Genomic DNA, 18095 nt, shown 5'->3' on the forward strand with positions numbered 1-18095 from the left:
CTAGATGGCCATTTTGTAGAAACTTTTAAAAAGTACTTATCACTCTCCCCTGGTACCTAAGATATTCCAAAATAAAATGTTGGAGGCTTAGAATGTATCATATAGTTGTCTAAGCACTAGACTAAGAATCAGGATGCCTGAGTTCTAGACTCAGTCTACTATCATTGCAGTCTTGACCAAGTCACATTCCTTTCCTGAGCCTTAATTTCTTCATCTATGAAATAAGGATATTGAACTAGATAGTTTCTACGGTCTCTTGCATCTCTTTTTTCTTGAGTATTTTTTTGGGTCTCCTTTAGCAAGTTGCTGACTTGTTTTTCATGATTTTCTTGCATCATGCTCAGTTTTTCCTCTACTTCTCTTACTTGCTTCTCAAAATCCTTTTTGAGCTTTTTCATGGCCTGGGACCAATTCATATTTTTCTTGGAGGCTTTGGATGTAGGAGCTTTGACTGTGTTGTCTTCTTCTATTTGTATGTTTTGATCTTCTTTGTTACCAAAGAAAGATTCTATGGTCTGCTTCTTTTTGTGCTGCTTGCTCATGATCCCAGCCAATTACTTGAGTTATAAACTCTTTGTTAAGGTAGAGGTCTGCTTCCAGTGTGGAGAATGTAGTCTCCCAAGCTTCAGGGGTTTTGTGCAGCTGTTTTCAGAGGTACTTCTAGGGACCTGAAAATTTTCAGTTCTTCCAAGGTGCTGTGATCAAGGGTGAGGTGTTTACTCCTTTCCTGGCCTGTGTTTTGGTCTGTGAGTGACCACAAGCCCTCTTTTCTGTCTTGGAACTGTGAGGAGGATTCTCTCTCCACAGTCACTACAAGCTCCACCATGCCATCGCTCCTTCTCACAGTAGAACCACCACCCAGAACTGTGACCCAGATCCAAGCATGGGCAAAGCAAGAGAATCCTGCACCAGCAAAGAGATCCCTGAAAATCCCCATCTGATCAGCCACTCAATTCCCCCTCAGTCTGTGGGCTAGAAGCTCAGGAGGCAGCCACCACCCTGGGGCCTCACTTGAGGAATGAGACTGGGACCCCAGCACTTCTCTCTCACTGCAGACACAGACTTTTCCTACTGACCTTCTAAGTTGTCTTTGGCATTTGTGGATTGAGAAGTCTGGAAACTGCCACAACTGCCTGTGATTCAGTCCTCTGAGGCCTGCTCCAGGTTGGCTGAGGCCTGCGTACCCAGGCCAAACTGTGTTCCTTTCCCAGCCTGGCATGATATACCTTTCCCATCAACCATCCAGGTTGTCTTGAGCTGGAAATTTGTTTCACTTTGTCTTTTTGTGGGTTCTGCTGCTTTAGAATTTTTTATAGAGTCTTTTTTTTATAGGTATTTGGAGGAGTTTGGGGGAGAGCTCAAGCAAGTCACTGCTTTTACTTCGTCATCTTGGCTCCGCCCCATCTATTCTCTCTTGCATCTCTAGAAATAGACATGTATTGTCTTATTTATTTTTTAGATAAAATCATGTTTCAGGTTATTGGATTAGTATGCTTTGTACTACTTATTTACTAAGTGAGTGTCCTCTTGTCAAGTTTTCGATTATGGAATGACAAATTTTGAAGGAATCCTTCCTAAAGGCATGTATTTTGGGGGGATTATAATGTGTGTGTATTATACTTTTCAAATCACCATATTTAAGCACTGATTTTTTTTTAATGTGAGAGATGGGACCTACACTCAATCTTTTTTAAAAAATTTTTTTATTCATTTTGAATTTAAGTACAAAAAGACACACACACAAAAGGAAAATTTCCATGTACACAGCACAACATAAAAAGATGATTTAATATAAAACCGTGAATTTTCATTTCACACTGTTTATTTTTTTTAAATGTAATAAACACTAATCATTTTCAAAGCTAGTCTTTTTTTGTGCTTTCTTCTAAGTTTTCTTTTGTTCTTTGATGGGCACTTTTTTTTCTCATTTCCTCTCCCCACCCTACGCTAGAAAAGGCTACCATTACACACAGATATGTATGTGTGTGTGTGTGTGTGTGTGTGTGTGTGTAAAACCATAGTATCCATACTTCTGTTTATCAGTTCTTTCTCTCTGGAGGTGAATAGATCTTCCCTTCATAGGTCCTTTGTAGTTGATTTGAGTATTTATAATACTCAAAATGAATTGGTCATTCAAATTCTTATGACAGTATTTCTGTTACTGTGTGCTTGTTCTCCTCATTTCACTTTTCATTATTTCATGTCTTTCCTCTTTCCATGTTTTTTCTTTTAAATCAACCAGCTCAGTCATTTCTTATAGCACAGTAGTATTCCATCACAAGCATATACCAGAACCTATTTAGACATTTCCCAGTTGAAGAGCTTCCCTCCAGCGATAGTGAATTAGTGTCTCAATTTTTCCACATCCTTTCCAATATTTGTTGTTTTCCCGTTTTAGCCAACCTGATAGGCGTAAGATGATATCTCAAGGTTGTTTTAGTTTGCATTTCTCTAATCAGTAGTGATTTAGAGCGTTTTTTCATGACTACATATGGTTTTGATTTCTTCAACACAAAACTGCCTGATCATATTCTTTGACCATTTGTCAGTTGGGAACTGACTTATATTCTCATAGTTTAACAAAGTTCTTTATATATTTGAGATATGAGACCTTTATCTGAGAAGCTCTTTATAAAAATATTTTCTTAATTTTCTGTTTTCCTTCTAATCTTGGCTACATTGATTTTATTTCTACAAAAACCATTTAATTTAATGTAATCGATATTATCCATTTTACATCTCACAATGTTCTCTGTCTCTTGTTTATTCATGTATTGTTCTCCTATCCATAAGTCTGGTAGGTGTCATACATTCCATGTTCTTCTAATTTTCTTGTGTTAGCTTCCTCTATATTCCTCATGTATCCATTTTGATCTTATCTTGGTAAATAGTGTAAGATAACTGATCTGTGCCCAATTTCTGCCAGACTGCTTTCCAGCTTTCCCAACAGTTTTTACCAAACAATGAATTTTTGTGCTGAAAGCATAAGTTTTTACATTTGTCAAACACAAAGTTACTATATTCATTCACTACTGTGTTTTGTGTATCTAATCTGTTCCACTGATCTACCTTTCTGTTTCTTGGTCGATACCAGATAATTTTGGTAATTATGACCTTATAATGTAGTTTCAGATCTGGTACTACTAAACTTCCTTCCTTTACATTTTTTCATTAGTTCCTTTAAAATCTTTAACCATTTGTTCCTCTAAATGAATTTTATTATTATTTTTTCTAACTCAGTGAAACAATTTTTTGGTAATTTAATTGGGATAGCATTGAATAAATAGGTTAGTCTAGGTCGATTTGTCATTATTATTATATTGGCTCTTCCTACCTATGAACAATTACTATTTCCCCAGTTATTCAAATCTGACTTTATTTGTATAAAAAGTGTTTTATAATTATATTTTTGAAGTTCTTGAGTTTGTTTTGGCAGGTATACTCCCAGTTATTTTATGTTGTCTGTAGCTATTTTAAATGGGGTATCTCTTATTATCCCTTCTTGCAGAGTTTTGTTGGTGATATTTAGAAATGCTGATAATTTATGTGAGTTTATTTTACATCCTGTTACTTTGCTAAGATTATTAATTGTTCTCACCAACTTTATAATTGAATCTTTAGGATTTTCCAAGCATATTGTATTGTCTGCAAAAAGAGATAATTACCTCATTGCTCATTCTGATTCCTTTAACTTCCTTTTCTTCTCTTATTGCTATTATTAGCATTTCTAGTACTATATTGAATAATATTGGTGATAATGGGCATCCTTGTTTCACTCCTGATCTCATTGGGAAGCATTCCAGCTTATCCCCATTACAGATAACACTTGCTGATGGTTTTTGGTAGATGCTTCTTATTATTTAAGGAAAAATTCATTTATACCTCTGGTTTCAAGTGTTTTTTAATAGCGATGAGTTTTGTATTTTGTCAAAAACTTTTTATGCATCTATTGATATAATCATATGATTATTGTTACTTTTGTTATTGACATAATCAATTATATTAATAGTTTTCCTTATATTTAACCATCTTTATATTCCTGCTATAAATTCCACTTGGTCAAAACGTAATCTTTGTAACATATTGTTGTATCCTTGCTAGTATTTTATTTAGGATTTTTGCATCCATGTTCATTAATGAAGTTGGTCTATAATCTTCTTTCTCTATTTTTGCTCTTCCTGGTTTAGGTGTCAGTACCATATCTGTTTCATAAAAGGAGTTTGGTAGGACTCCTTCTTTGCCTGTTATTCCAGATAATTTATTTAATATTGGAATTAGTTGATCTTTCAGTTTTGGGTAGAATTTACTTGTAAATCCATCTAATCCCAATTGTTTTTTATTAGCATTTATGACCTGCTCAATGATTTGTTTTTCTTCAACTCTTTTTTAAGTTCATATTAACCAATCTTTTATTGTGTTTTTTTTTTTCATAAAACCAACTACTAGTCTTATTTACTAATTTGATGGTTTTCTTGCACTGAATTTCATCAATCTTACCTTTAATTTTTAGAATTTCAAATTTGGTGTTTAGGGATTTTTCATTTTTTTCTCTAGTTTTTTAAATTGCATTTCCTCTGATTACTGCTTTTGCTGCATCCCATAGGTTTTGATATAATGTCTCCTTATTGTCATTCTCTTTAATGAAATTATTGATTGCGTCATTTGTTCTTTAACCCATTTATTCTTTAAAATTAGGTTGTTTAGTCTCCAATTAGCTTTTAATCTGAATCTCCATGCTCTCTTACTGAATATAATTTTTATTGCACTGTGATCCGAAAAGAATGAATTAGATATTTCTGTTTTTCTCCATTTAACTATCATGTTTTTATGCCTTAATATATGGTCACCTTTGTAAAGGTACCCTGTACCATGGAGGAGAAGGTATATGCCTTTCTATTCCCATTCGGTACTCTCCAGATATCTATCATATCTGGTTTATCCAAGATTCTGTTCACTTCCTTGACTTTTTTCTTACTCATTTTTTGGTTAGATTTATCTGGTTTTGAGAGGGGAAGGTTAAAGTCATCTACTGTTATAGTTTTACTATCTATTTTCACCTTTAATTCATTTAACTTTTCCTTTAAAAATTTAGACAGTATAGCATTTGATGCTTATAGGTCGAGTATTGATATTGCTTCATTGTCTGTGGTACCTTTTAACATTATGTAGTTTCCTTGTTTATCTCTTTTATACTTTGTCTGAGATCGTGAATGCTACCTCAGCTTTTTTTATATCAACTGAAGCATAATAAATTCTACCCCAGCCCTTTGTTTTAACTTTTGTGTGTGTGTCTCTTTTAAAAAAAATTTTGTTTCATGTAAACAACATGTTGTCAGATTCTGATTTTTAATCCATTCTGTTACCCATTTCCATTATATGGGCAAGTTCATCCCATTCATATTCAGAGTTGCAATTATTAGTTTTGAATTTCCCTGCATCTTATTTTTCCTCACTATTTATCTTTTTACTGTATCCCTACTCACAAGTCTAATTTACTTTTAACCACTACTGCCCTAATCATCCCTGGGTTCTTGTAGCAGAGATACTTGCCCAGAAATCAACACTGAATCCAACATGGAGCCGAGGCACAAGGCAGGAGGAGCTTTGTGAGTCAAGAGAAAGTTAGACCTAGCCATCAGTACTTAAACTACAGAGAAGGGGAGCAACATGAGGAAAGCATGAAGAAACAGGACATCAGGGCCCTGCACTTCCAGAAGTGCCAGTTCCATGGGCCATGTGAGTTCCTTTTGTGTGTGCCTTTCTATTGGTGTACTCTATGCAAGGGCGCACTCTTCCCACTGATGATGGGTGAGCTCATGTGAAAGTGTATCCCAGGTTTATGAGGGGAATTTTTTGGTACTATTATTCTTAAGATACCACCTCAGCAAATGACTTTGCTTTGAGATAATTGTGTCAACAAGCCTTTACAAGTAAGTGCATCAATGTTGGCTCTAGAGCTATGATTTTAGAAGTGTGGACCTTACAGTACCTTAAAATGGGAGTAGTCAACTCTCAGGAACCCAACCTGTAAGTATGTGTTGGGAGGGAACTTCCTAAATATCATGCTTACCTATACTTCATTTTCATTCACGATCACTGTAATCTAGTGAGACTAGCTTTTTTTTTTTCCTGTTTTTCACATTTGACACTCCATGGTCTATGTCCCTGTCTTTGAACATTCCTGGAATGTATTCCTTCCTAATTTCTGCTTCTCATTTCCTTCAAGGCTTAGCTCAAACACCACTTTCTAACTGAGGCCCCAAGTTATCACTGAGGTCATTGAGTCCAGCTCATTCATTTTCTAGATGAAGAAACGGAGGCCCAGAGAAGTTCAATGACTTGCTCTAGTCACATAATAAGTTGCAGAGCCAAGGTAGTTCCCAATCCTGATCCCTAGCTTTTGAACCCATATGAAATATAAGTTTTCAAACAGATAGTCAGTTTATCTTGTTAAAAAGTAAAATAGTTTGGGGGGCAGTTAGGTGGCACATTGGATAGAGCACTGGCCCTGAAGTCAGAGGACCTGAGTTCAAATCCGGCCTCAGACCAAACACTTGACAGGTACTAGCTGTGTGACCTTGGGCAAGTCACTTAACCCCGATTGCCTCAACCCCCCCCCCCAAAAAAAATAAAATAATTTGAGAAGCAGTGTGGTGCTCTGGAAAGAGTACTGGATTTGGTATCTTAGGAGCTGGATTTGAATCTTTTCTTGGCCTCTGTGACCTTAGCTAAGTCATTTGATCTCTCCAGGCCTCAGGTTCCTCATCTGAAAATGAAGGAATTAGACTAGCTCAGTGGTTGTAGCTGTTTAGTCGTTTCAGTCATGTCCAGCTCTTCATGACCCCATTTGTCATTCTCTTGGCAAAGATACTGGAGTGGTTTGCCATTTCCTTCTCCAGCTCATTTTCACAGATGAGGAAACTGAGACACACAAACTGAGGGTTAAGTGTCTTGTCCAGTGTCACATGGCTAGTAAGTGTCTAAGGCCAATTTGAACTCAGGAAGATGAGATTTCCTGATTCCAGGCCTGGTACTCTACCTACTGCACCACCCAGCTGTATCAAATTCAAAAAGAAATGGGAGACCCTGGCCTAAACTATACATGTTGGTCCCTGTGGGCCACATATTGACATAGAAAACTTGACATCTTTATATATTTCTTTATTAATACATCAACACATTAAAATCAGGAACTATGTCTTAATTTGATTTGAGCTACACTCAGGAGTGTTATGGACCACAGGTGGCCTGCAGTCCATGTGTTTGACACCTCTGGACTAGTTTATCTCTCATGGCCCTTTCAGCTCAAAAACTATGATGCGATTAGCTCTAGATTAGTTCTTTAAGGCAATTTAGAGTTTTGCTAAAAAAAAAAATTAATGCCTTTTTGGCTTTACTTCTAAATTGTTAGGTTGAAAATTGTATGTGCGATAACCCATCCTTATTTGGATGGGAATTGTAAGTATTCAAGCAAAGGGATTCCTTAAAATGATTGATTAAAAATGTAAATGTTGGAGCTGTAAAAATACTACTACATTGATTTGTGAAATATTTTTTCCTCCAAACAAAATATATATCCACGACAAGTTGTTTTGCTTTTGAAAAATTTTATTTCTAGATAAGTAAGCAAAAAAAGGGATCATGACTAAAATAGTTGTGAGCTGAATTTTTTACCTTTAAGTTGGTATAAGAACTGTTAATTAATTATTTCAGTGGTCTTCTAATTGGTATCCCTAAGTCAAGTCTATACCCATGCCAGTTCATGGAATCTCCGCGATGATTTTCTAACCTTCACTGAAGTGAAGTGTAGATCTGACCGTGTCACCAGCTTAACAAATTATAGTGCCATCCTATTGCGTCTGGGATAAATTGTATACACTTTTGTTAAGATTCCAAAGCTCTTCATAACTTGGCCTCAACCTGTCTTTCAGCCTCATTAAATATTAGTCTCTTTCCCGTACTCTGCAGTCCAACCCAATTGTCCTTTCCCCTATTCTTCATAAATGATATTGCATTTACTGTCTTCTTGCCTTTGCACTGACTTTCTCTGATGCTAGGAATGTACTATACTTTCCTCACCTCTGTCTCATGGAAATCCTTTTTTCCTTCCACACACAGCTATGTACTAACTTTTACATGAAGCATTTCCTCTTTTCCATAGCTGCCAGGTACCTTCTTCCCAAACTATTTTGAATTGAACTGCTGTATTTGTTCTGTATTTATGTTAGTATGTATTTATATTGCACATTAGAATGTAGTCACCTTATAAGTAGGGATTGTTTCATTCTTTGTATTTCTGTTCCCAGTATACTAGTTTACAGTGCCTGGCACATAGTGGGCACTTGCTTGCTTGATTATTTTTATTATAGTAGAAAGGATAATCTACCTGAATAGTCAAAAAGGCACAGTTATCATTCTTAGGAAAAGTCAGATGTCAAATAATGTTGAAGAACCGTTAGATAAATTATAAAATTTATTTTCAGAACTGACTGTGTTCTGTCACTAGAGGGCGGATGGACCTTTCTGAATCAGCCCAGCTTGCTATCTTGGAAGACTTTTCTGTAATGCATTTTTTACGTAATTTGTTTTGCAAGAAAATGCTTAAGTTATAAGTGTGCAGACGATCATGTGAATCTGTATTTGGTCTATAATTATGTTTATTTGCTCCTCTTAATATAATGTTTCTTTCTCCATTAATTTATTTATATATATATATATGTATATATGTGTGCGTGTGTGTGTGTGTGTGCGCGCGCGTGTGTGTGTGTGTGTGTGTGTGTGTATATAATGACATAGAAAAGGCCTTAGAGATTATCTGCTCTGTATAGTGGAATGAATGCAGAATGAATGTCTTTCTGGCAATCAGAAAATCTGCCTTAGGCCCTTCTGTGAATACTTTCTTCAGCCCTGGGGAAAAGAAAAAAGATGAGATGTCACTCCAGGACCTTGCAGTCTAGCAGGGAAATAAGACACCAAACACAGCTTTTATATACTGTATTACTTGGAAAATGTATTGCATCAGAGAATGATTGAAAGATAGATAGACAGACAGATGTTTGTTTTTTTGGTTTTAGGCAATTGGGGTTAAGTGACTTGTCCAGGGTCACACAGCTGGTAAGTGTCAAGTATTTGGTCTGAGGCCAGATTTGAACTCAGGTCCTTCTGACTTCAGGGCCGGCACTCTATCCACTGCGCCACCTAGCTGCCCCAATTTTTTGTTTGTTTGTTTTTTTGGTTGACAGACAGACAGACAGATGGAAAGAACATTAAGTGGTTACTGTGTGCAAGGCACTGTGCTAAGTGATGCAGATCCAAAGATAAGAGAAGAAAACTCTCCCTACTTTCTAGCAGCTTACTTTGTAGTGGTGTAAAACTGTACATTAAAAGGGAGGTGGGGGATGGTGGTGGCACCCTTTGTACAAATGGAACAAACAGAATTAGCGGGGAGGGGGGCGGCGGCTGGAGGGGCTGGGACTAATTTTGATGACAGGTTGGTTCCTTGTTGGCCTCAGGGTGGAATCATCCTGGAAAGGTCAGTGGCTGGTATATGACTGAAGTAGGTTGCTGAGTGATCCAGGAGGGAAATTATGGGTGGGGGGGGGTTACTGTCAGATCTTTTGGAGAGTTCTCTTGATAGGGGTGGGGAAAGGAGGATCAAAGAAGGTTTCCTACAAGTGGTAGCATTGGAGTTGGCTCGATTTGTGACCCTGGGCAAGTCACTTAATCTCGGTTTTCCTCAGTTTCCTCATCTGTAAAACAAGGAAAATAATAGCATCTACCTCCCTGAGGTTGTTGTGAGGATCAGATGAGGTAATAATTGTAAAATGTGTAGCACAGTGCCTGGTCCATAGTTAGTGCTATATAAATGCTAGCTGCTATTATCGTTGTTGTTATTATTATTATTGTTGTTTAAGAGTTTAAAAAATGAAACATGGAGAGGAAGGATAATCAGGTATCCAGAACGACCTAAACAACACCATGAAGGAATGAGGACCCTGGCGATTCAGGGGCCAGAGAGATCTGCTTTAGAGTGCAGAGTGTGTGGAAGAGAGTAATGTGAGAGAAGATTGTAAAGCTAGTAGAGGGCCTTGAGTGATAGATGAAAGAGTATGAACTGTTTTGGAGACTACATCCAGTGAAGATTCTGGAGCACCCAGAAACGTGGGTAAGAAAGTTTGTTCTGGTGGCAGGATAGTGATGATAATTCCAATAAAGAGCTAGTTTGCTAATTCCAATAAAGAGCTAATGTTTGCAGAGTTCTTTGCGTATGTTATCTCATTTGATCCTCAAAACAACAGTGTGAGGTAGGTGCTATTGTTACTCATTTTACAGATGAAACTAAGGCTCAGAGAGGTGGTGATTGGCCCAGGATTGCTTATCTAGTGTTTGGGCAGGATTTGAACTGAGGTCTTCCTGATATCATTTCCTTTTTAAAAATTTTATTTTTATTTTCATTTCTAAATTCTTTCCACCATTCTGATCCCCCACCCACCCATTGAGAAGGCAAGAAATACATGTCACCCCCCCTAAAAAAAAAGCAAGAAAAAATATGTTTCAGTCTGCACTCTGAGTCCATCAGTTGTCTATCTAGAGGGGGATAGCATTTTTCATCATGAGTTCTTTGGAATTGTGTTGGATTATTGTATTGATCAGAGTTACTCAGCCTTTCACAGTTGATTATAGTATTGCTATTACTATGTACAATGTTTTCTTGGTTCTGCTCATTTCATTTTAAATGAGTAAAGTCTTCTTGGGTTTTTCTGAAACAGTTTCCTTCATCATTTCTTACAGCACAGTAGTATTCCATCACATTCATATTATGCAATATGAATTCCCCAATTGACAGGCATCCTCTCAGTTTCCAGTTCTTTGCCACCACAAAAAGAGCTGCCATAAATATTTTTGTTTATGTGTGTTATTTTCCTTTTTCTTTAACTTCTTTAGGTATAGGTCTAATAGTGATATTGCTAGGTCGAAGGCTATGCACAGTTTTGTAGCCCTTTGGACATAGTTCCAAATTGTTCTCCAGAATGGTTGTTCTGGTTCTCATCTTTACTGAGCATGAGTCTTACCTATTTTCCCACAACCCCTCCAGCATTTGTTGTTTTCCTTTTCTGTCATCTTAGTTAATCTGATGGGTGGAGGTGGTTCCTCAGAGTTGTTTTAATTTGCATTTCTCTGATTATCAGTGATTTAGAGCTTTTTTGTATGACTATTGATACCATTGATTTCTTCCCTTGAAAACTACCTATTCAAATTCTTTAACCCCTGATCCCATTTCCAACCCTATATCCACTGCACCACTTACCTGCTTGTAATATGAAGGTTGGATTGGAGGGAAGAAAGTAAAGGTAGGAAGGTTTGTGGGTTATTGTTGTGGTGTAGGCAGCTGGCAGTAAGAGGCTGAACTAGTGTATTCTGCCAATTGTTCATCCAATTTCTACTTGCACATTTACGACGTCAAGACACTTAGTGTTTCATGAGAAAGTAGAGTTAAGTAAATTCACTAGCCTGTGGTTTGAGGAATCAACTTGATTCCTCTTTTTGGAAATTATAATCATGTTTGCAGTTCCTGCCTCACTTCTCACTTATCCCATTCCCTGTACTTTCTCACTAATCACAGGTAGCAATTCAGCAATCTTATCTACAAGTACTTTCTGGGTCCTAGGATATAATTCTTCTTGACCAAGCAACTTAAAGTCATTGAATATAGGTAGGTGCTCTTGTGCCATTTTCTCACTCATCTTGGATTTCAGTTTCCTATTAACTACCTTTGTTCTAGCTTTTGTTGTCAGAAAATAATTCTTAGTAGAGAAGACAAAGTAGAAGTTGAATAGTTCTGCTTTCTTTCCTCTGATCTTATCATCTCAGACCATCCCCAAGTAGTTGTTCTTTCTGTTCCTTATTTCTCTTCTTGATGACATCAATTGTTTATTCATTCATTCATTGTCCTTAGAATTTAATGTAAGGTTTGGTTGACCTTGGCTTTAGCCAGTCAGTCAACAATTATTTATTAAGTGCCTCATGTGTTCCAAAAGACAAAACTGAAATAGTCCCTGACTTCAAGGAGGTCACAGTTTTTTGTGGAAAAATAATGTATACATGGATAGATTAGTGGTTGGTTCTTTTGTTGTTGTTGTTGTCCTACCTATGATTTCATTGGTTTAGGGAGCTCCTGATGAGGAACTTTTCCCAGTGTAGATCTGCAGTTTCCAGTCTTAAAGACTGTAAAGGGGGAAGCAGCTAGGTGATGCAGTGGATAGAGTACCGGCCCTAAAGTCAGGACGACCTGAGTTCAAATTTGGCCTCCGACCAAACACTTGACACCAAATAGCTGTGTGACCCTGGGCAAGCTGTGTGACCCCAGTTGCCTTAAAAAAAAACTGTAAAGAAAACTTAGCTGGCTAAAGGGCTATAAAAATGTGCATACCCTTTGACCCAGCAATAAGCACTTCTAGGGCTATATCCCAGAGAGATCATACAAATGGGGAAAGGACCCACATGTACAAAAATATTTATAGCAGCTCTTTTTGTGGTGGCAAAGAATTGGAAATTGAGAGGATGCCCATCAATTGGGAAATGACTGAACAAGTTGTGGTATGTTAATGGAATGGAATACTATTGTGCTATAAGAAATGATGAACAGGCAGACTTCAGAAAAACCTGGAAAGACTTGTATGGTCTGATGCTGAGTGAAGTTAGCAGAGCCAGGAGAATATTGTACACAAGAACAGCCACGTTGTGTGATGACTAATATTGATAAACTTAACCTTTCTCAGCAATACAGGGATCTAAGACATGTCCAAAGGCCTCATGATGGAAAATGCTGTCCACAAAGAAGAAGGAACTATGGAATTTGAATGCAGATTGAAGCATACTATTTCCTTTTTTTTTTCTTCTGTTGTATTTTGTTTCCTCTTTCTGGTGGTTCCTCTTATTGGTTCTAATTCTTACTTATAACATCACTAATGTGAAAATATGTTTAATAGGAATGTATATGTATAGCCTGTATCAGATTGTGCACCATCTTGGGGAGGGAGGGGGAGAAAAATTTAAAGCTCAAAAGCTTATGGAAGTGATTGTTGGTAATTCAAAATAAATTAATATAAAAAAAAGAAAAAAGAAAACTTAGCTGGGTTGCTGAAAGAAGGAATATGGGAAGGGAACAGTCAAAAGTGTCTTCAGGGTTTCAAACCTGAATGAGTAGAAAAATGGTGGGGCAGTAACAAAAATGTAGACATTAAGGGAAATGGATAAAGCACTGAATCTCGAGTCAGAAAAACCTGAGTTCATATCCAGCCTCAAAGTTTCTTCATCCATAAACCTCCCAGGGTGTTTTTAAAGTGCTTTACAAAACCTTAAAGAGCTATATAAATGCTAGCTACTGCTGCTTCTAGTAGTATTTTGAAGGGCAAAATGATGGGGTTGGTTTTAATCTAGTTTTACTCATTGAGCCTGCCTTCTAGGATACCTGGCCTTCCTAGCACAGATGAGGAACCCTGTATATAGATGTTCGGAGAGGTTAAAATTTCATCAGAGCAGTAACAACAAGGGAGGAGCTGATAGTGGGAAGAGCTGATAGTGGGAAGACTCCTACTCGATTTCTGCTATGACTTTCTAGTGCAGGTGCTTAATGCTTAAAGCACTATTGATAGAATACAAAGTTGTATGCTCCATACTCTCTAGGGACAGAACCTATATGTCTTCCTTCCTGGGCCTTAAATAGCTGTATCTGTGGAGTACTTTTCCTTCCATAGGCTGTCTCCAGGCTCTCTAGACCAGATTTTCTATCATCGTCATCCTTTTTACCTCCTGGGTCTGTTAAAGTCTTTATGCTTTCCACTATCTTTTGAGCTAGTTTATTGATATGTCAAACCAGAATTTTGCTTTCTCTAAGTAATTGTGGAGCTGGGCAACCTTTAACAAGCCTTCCATTAATTGTTGTTTTTGTTTAGTCCTTGTGTCCAACTCTTCATGACCCCATTTGTGGTTACCTTTTTTTTTTCTTCTTGCTTTTTGGTGAGGCAATTGGGGTTAAGTGACTTGCCCAGGGTCGCACAGCTAATAAGTGTCAAGTGTCTGAGGCCAGATTTGAACTCAGGTCCTCCTGATTTCAAGGCCAGAGCTCTATCCACTGTACCACTCAGCTGCCCCCATTTGTGGTTTTCTTGACCAAGATACTGGAATGTTTGTCGTTTCCTTCTCTAGCTCACTTTACAGATGATGAAACTCAGGCAAACAGGTTAAGTAACTTGTCCAGGTTCACACAGCTAGTAAATATCTGAGGCCAGATTTGAACTTAGCAAAATGAGTCTTCCTGACTCCAGGCTTAGCACTCTGTCCACTGCACTACCTATTTGTCCCTTTAGGTAATTATTTCCAAACAATTTTTCTTTCTCTGAGATGACTTAAAATTAAGCACCTATTAGTTTCCATTCAGAATTAATAGCTTCTGTCACTTAACCCCATTGCCTAAAACAACAAAAACAACAAACAAACAAAAAAAAGGGGCAGCGAGGTGGCGCAGTGGATAGAGCACACCAGCCCAGGATTCAGGAGGACCTGAGTTCAAATCTGGCCTCAGACACATAACACTTACTAGCTGTGTGACCCTGGGCAAGTCACTTAACCCCATTGCCTAAAACAACAAAAACAAAAAACAAACAAATAGAATTAATAGCTTCTCCTGTGGTCAGATTCAGTATTTTAATGTCTCTGTGATTTTCTGAAGTCAGATTTCTGTTTATTATTATGAACCCCTAGAAATAGGGGCAACTAGGTGGCATAGAACACCAGACTTGGGAGTCAGAAAGACCCGAATTCAAATGTGGCCTCAAACACTTAACAGCTGTGTTACTCTGGGCAAGTCACTTAACTTCTGTTTGCTTCATCTCATTTGTAAAATGAGGAAAATAATAGCACCTACCTCCCAGAGTTGATGTGAGAGTCAAACATATTGTCGTTACTTGTTTTGTTTTCTTCAGCTCTCCATGACCCCATTTGGGATTTTCTTGGCGAAGATCCTGGAGTGTTTGGCCATTTCCTTCTTCACTTCATTTTACTGATGGGGAAACTGAGGCAAACAGAGTTAAGTGACTTGCCCAGGGTCACACAGCTAGTAAGTGTCTGAGGGCAGATTTGAACTCAGGTCCTCCTGACCCCAGGGCTGATGCTGTATCCACTGTGTCACCTAGCTGCTGTCCTGTTTTGGCAGTCTAGTGAAGACTATATGCCCTTTCTCAGAATACACAGGATATTCCATCATGTAGAATAGATGTTTTCTTACTTTATTCTTGTGTAAGACTATCTCTGTAGAATCTCTTTCTGTACATTTTTAAGATATAAGATATTTTAAATTTGGATATATTCTTTTCTTTTTTTGAAAGGCAACTGGGGCTAAGTGACTTGCCTAGGGTCACATAGCTAGTAAGTGTCAAGTGTTTGTTCTGAGGCCAGATTTGAACTGACGCCCTCCTGAAGTCAGGGCCAGTGCTGTATCCATTGCGCCACCTAGTTGCCCCAATTTGGATATAATTCTCCTTGAATCTGAGATGATCTTTATAGACCATGATGTTCATATAATTCTGTAAGGCACTTAAGTAAGGCAGAAAGAGCCCTACCACTCACCAAAGTAACCTATCCTTTTTCCAGAGAAGGAAGAAAAACCAAAGAAACCTCACTAGAATTAATAGGAAGAATGATGCTAATTTTAATAATACTATCAAGAGATATGTAAGAAACAAATGAGGGAACTGTGGCTGTTTAGCCCAGAGGAGACTTAGGAGATACAGTTGCTTTCAAGTATGTGAAAGATCATCAGTAGTTCCAGGGGGCAGAACCATAACCGTTAATGTTACAGGGAAACATTTTGGCTCAAGAACAACATCCTAACAATTAGATCTTTTCAGAAAGTGGATTGAGCTTCTTCATGAGTCCCCTGTCCCTAGATGTGTTGATCACTTGTCTCAGGTAGTGACACAGGGGATTGGTGTTGAAGATAAACTCAAAAGTCACTGATTCTCTCACACCAGAAGGAATAAACTTATTAGTATAAAGAGTTTGTTTCAAAATGAAAAAAAAAAACGCACATGGGCCTGCCACCTCTTGCCTGTATGTGCAGGATTCCATCTCTCCCATGTCCATGGCTTTTCATAGATAGTCTACCCCCTCACCTCGACTTCTACCTCCACCTGCTTTACTTCCTTTAAACCCAGTTCGGTGCCACCTTCTCCACAAGTCCTCTCTCAATTGACCTAGTTACTGCTTGTTTAAAATTACTTTGTATTATTCTGTATATATTTTGTATGTACTTATTGTATACATGTTTTGTTATACCCATAGAATGTAAGCTCGTTGAGAGCAAAGATTACTTTAAAGTACTTTTTGGCTTATCCTCAGCATCTAACACAGAATTCCGAATATAGCAGGTACTTTATGAATGTTTATTGAATTAAGTTGGATATGTGATCATGTATAAACATTTATATACATATACATACATATTATGTACACATACATATATATGTATAAAATATTTGAAACAGGAACCAAATTAATCGACGTACTTGGAGAAAATCAGTTTGGCTGTACTGTGCATGTTGCATTGTAGATAGGAGAGACTAGAGAAAGTGAGCCAACTTAAAAGGCTATTGTAGTATTGTAGCATGAGACACTGATATTGGGATGATATCAGTGGTCATGGAAAGAATGGAAGGAATTAAACCAACATTGTGGAGGAAGAATCAATGAGACTTGCTGATTGGGTGTCTTAGAGCTCTAGGATTAGAACATATGACATTATAAAAACAAGATTTCTTTTTGAAGGCTAAAAAAAATCCAACATAAGAAACATGCCCCCCCCCTTAAAAGCATGTAAGTCATAGTGACACATTTGATCATTCTCTGACCATGTGGAGTGAGATATTGATAACTTTTTTATGTTTTCTTCCTACAAGTATTTTCATTTTCTTCTTACTAGTTCAGTTTAAGTATTGTAAAAATTAATTAATTGTGCTGAGTTCTGTGGGAAAAAGTTAACTAATATAAAAAATAGCATGTGTTTTTTGTTTCCCTTTTAAATTGTAAGCTGTGATGGCATTTACCCTGTATTGTGTTTTTTCCTGAATTCTCCACAGCTCTAACGCAGTGTCTTTTACATAGTAATAACTCAACAAATATTTGTTGGTTGGTTGATTCCTTCAAACAGAAAATATTGGTAGAAAAAATTGCTGAATTTTTTTCATTCCTCATTCTCACCCCTAATTGAGAAAAGTATCCTAATATTTTCAAGTTCTAAATCAGAAACCTTTCATGGAAAACCTTTAACTTTAGGGAAACATTGTATTTTTTTTTAGTGTATAGAGATCAATCAGTTCAATCTTTGTCCCTTTTATAGGTGCCTGTGAAGGAACATTAGCTTGTTCCACCTGTCACCTTGTCTTTGAAGACCACATATTTGAAAAGTTAGAAGCAATTACTGATGAGGAGAATGACATGCTTGATCTGGCCTACGGACTAACAGACACGTAAGATTTTAGGACTTTTTTAGGTCTGAATAAAAGTTAAGGGATTATAAAATCATTTATTTCCAAGGCTAGACATGTGAAAATAAGGTCTTTTTCACCTAACACATCATGCTTACAGTTTAAGTAAAATGGTGCTATACATATGACATTTCTGTTGGCTAAGTTGGAATCATAAATATTTGTAAAAGGTTATCAGTTTTAGATTTCACAGTATAGTAAAATTTTCATTAATTGAAATCATTTATTTGGAGTTTTATGGTAATTTATTTTGACTTGGTATATATACATATATATGTGTAGACATATATGGGGCAAATTTAAATTGAGAAAACACTCATGACTTTTTAAGGACTTCAGCACATACTGATAATTATAAATAATTTTTATCTGTTCAAAAAATCTCTACCACGTAACACTTTATCAGTGGTTATTTTTCATTCCAGTCAAAACTGGAGTTGCTAAAAGTCTTAGGAGGCATATCATTAATGAAGTTTTATTTAATGTTTATATATGGCACTAATCAGAAATCAACTTTTTTCAAAGAAAAATGATTCTTGATCTAATCTTGAT

General features: G+C 37.0%; 1 protein-coding gene across 1 annotated transcript in view; it reads left to right on the top strand.

Annotated features, from left to right (window-relative positions):
* FDX1 (ferredoxin 1) overlaps nt 1-18095 on the top strand; it is a 36870-nt gene that overhangs the window by 14190 nt on the left and 4585 nt on the right. The window contains 1 exon segment of the mRNA XM_020996111.2: nt 17396-17525. Within this exon segment, the coding sequence (XP_020851770.1) occupies nt 17396-17525 (130 nt within the window).

This window comes from Phascolarctos cinereus, unplaced genomic scaffold, assembly GCF_003287225.1.
Source record: "Phascolarctos cinereus isolate Bilbo 61053 unplaced genomic scaffold, phaCin_HiC Scaffold_726;HRSCAF=1367, whole genome shotgun sequence".
In the NCBI taxonomy this organism is placed as follows: domain Eukaryota; kingdom Metazoa; phylum Chordata; class Mammalia; order Diprotodontia; family Phascolarctidae; genus Phascolarctos; species Phascolarctos cinereus.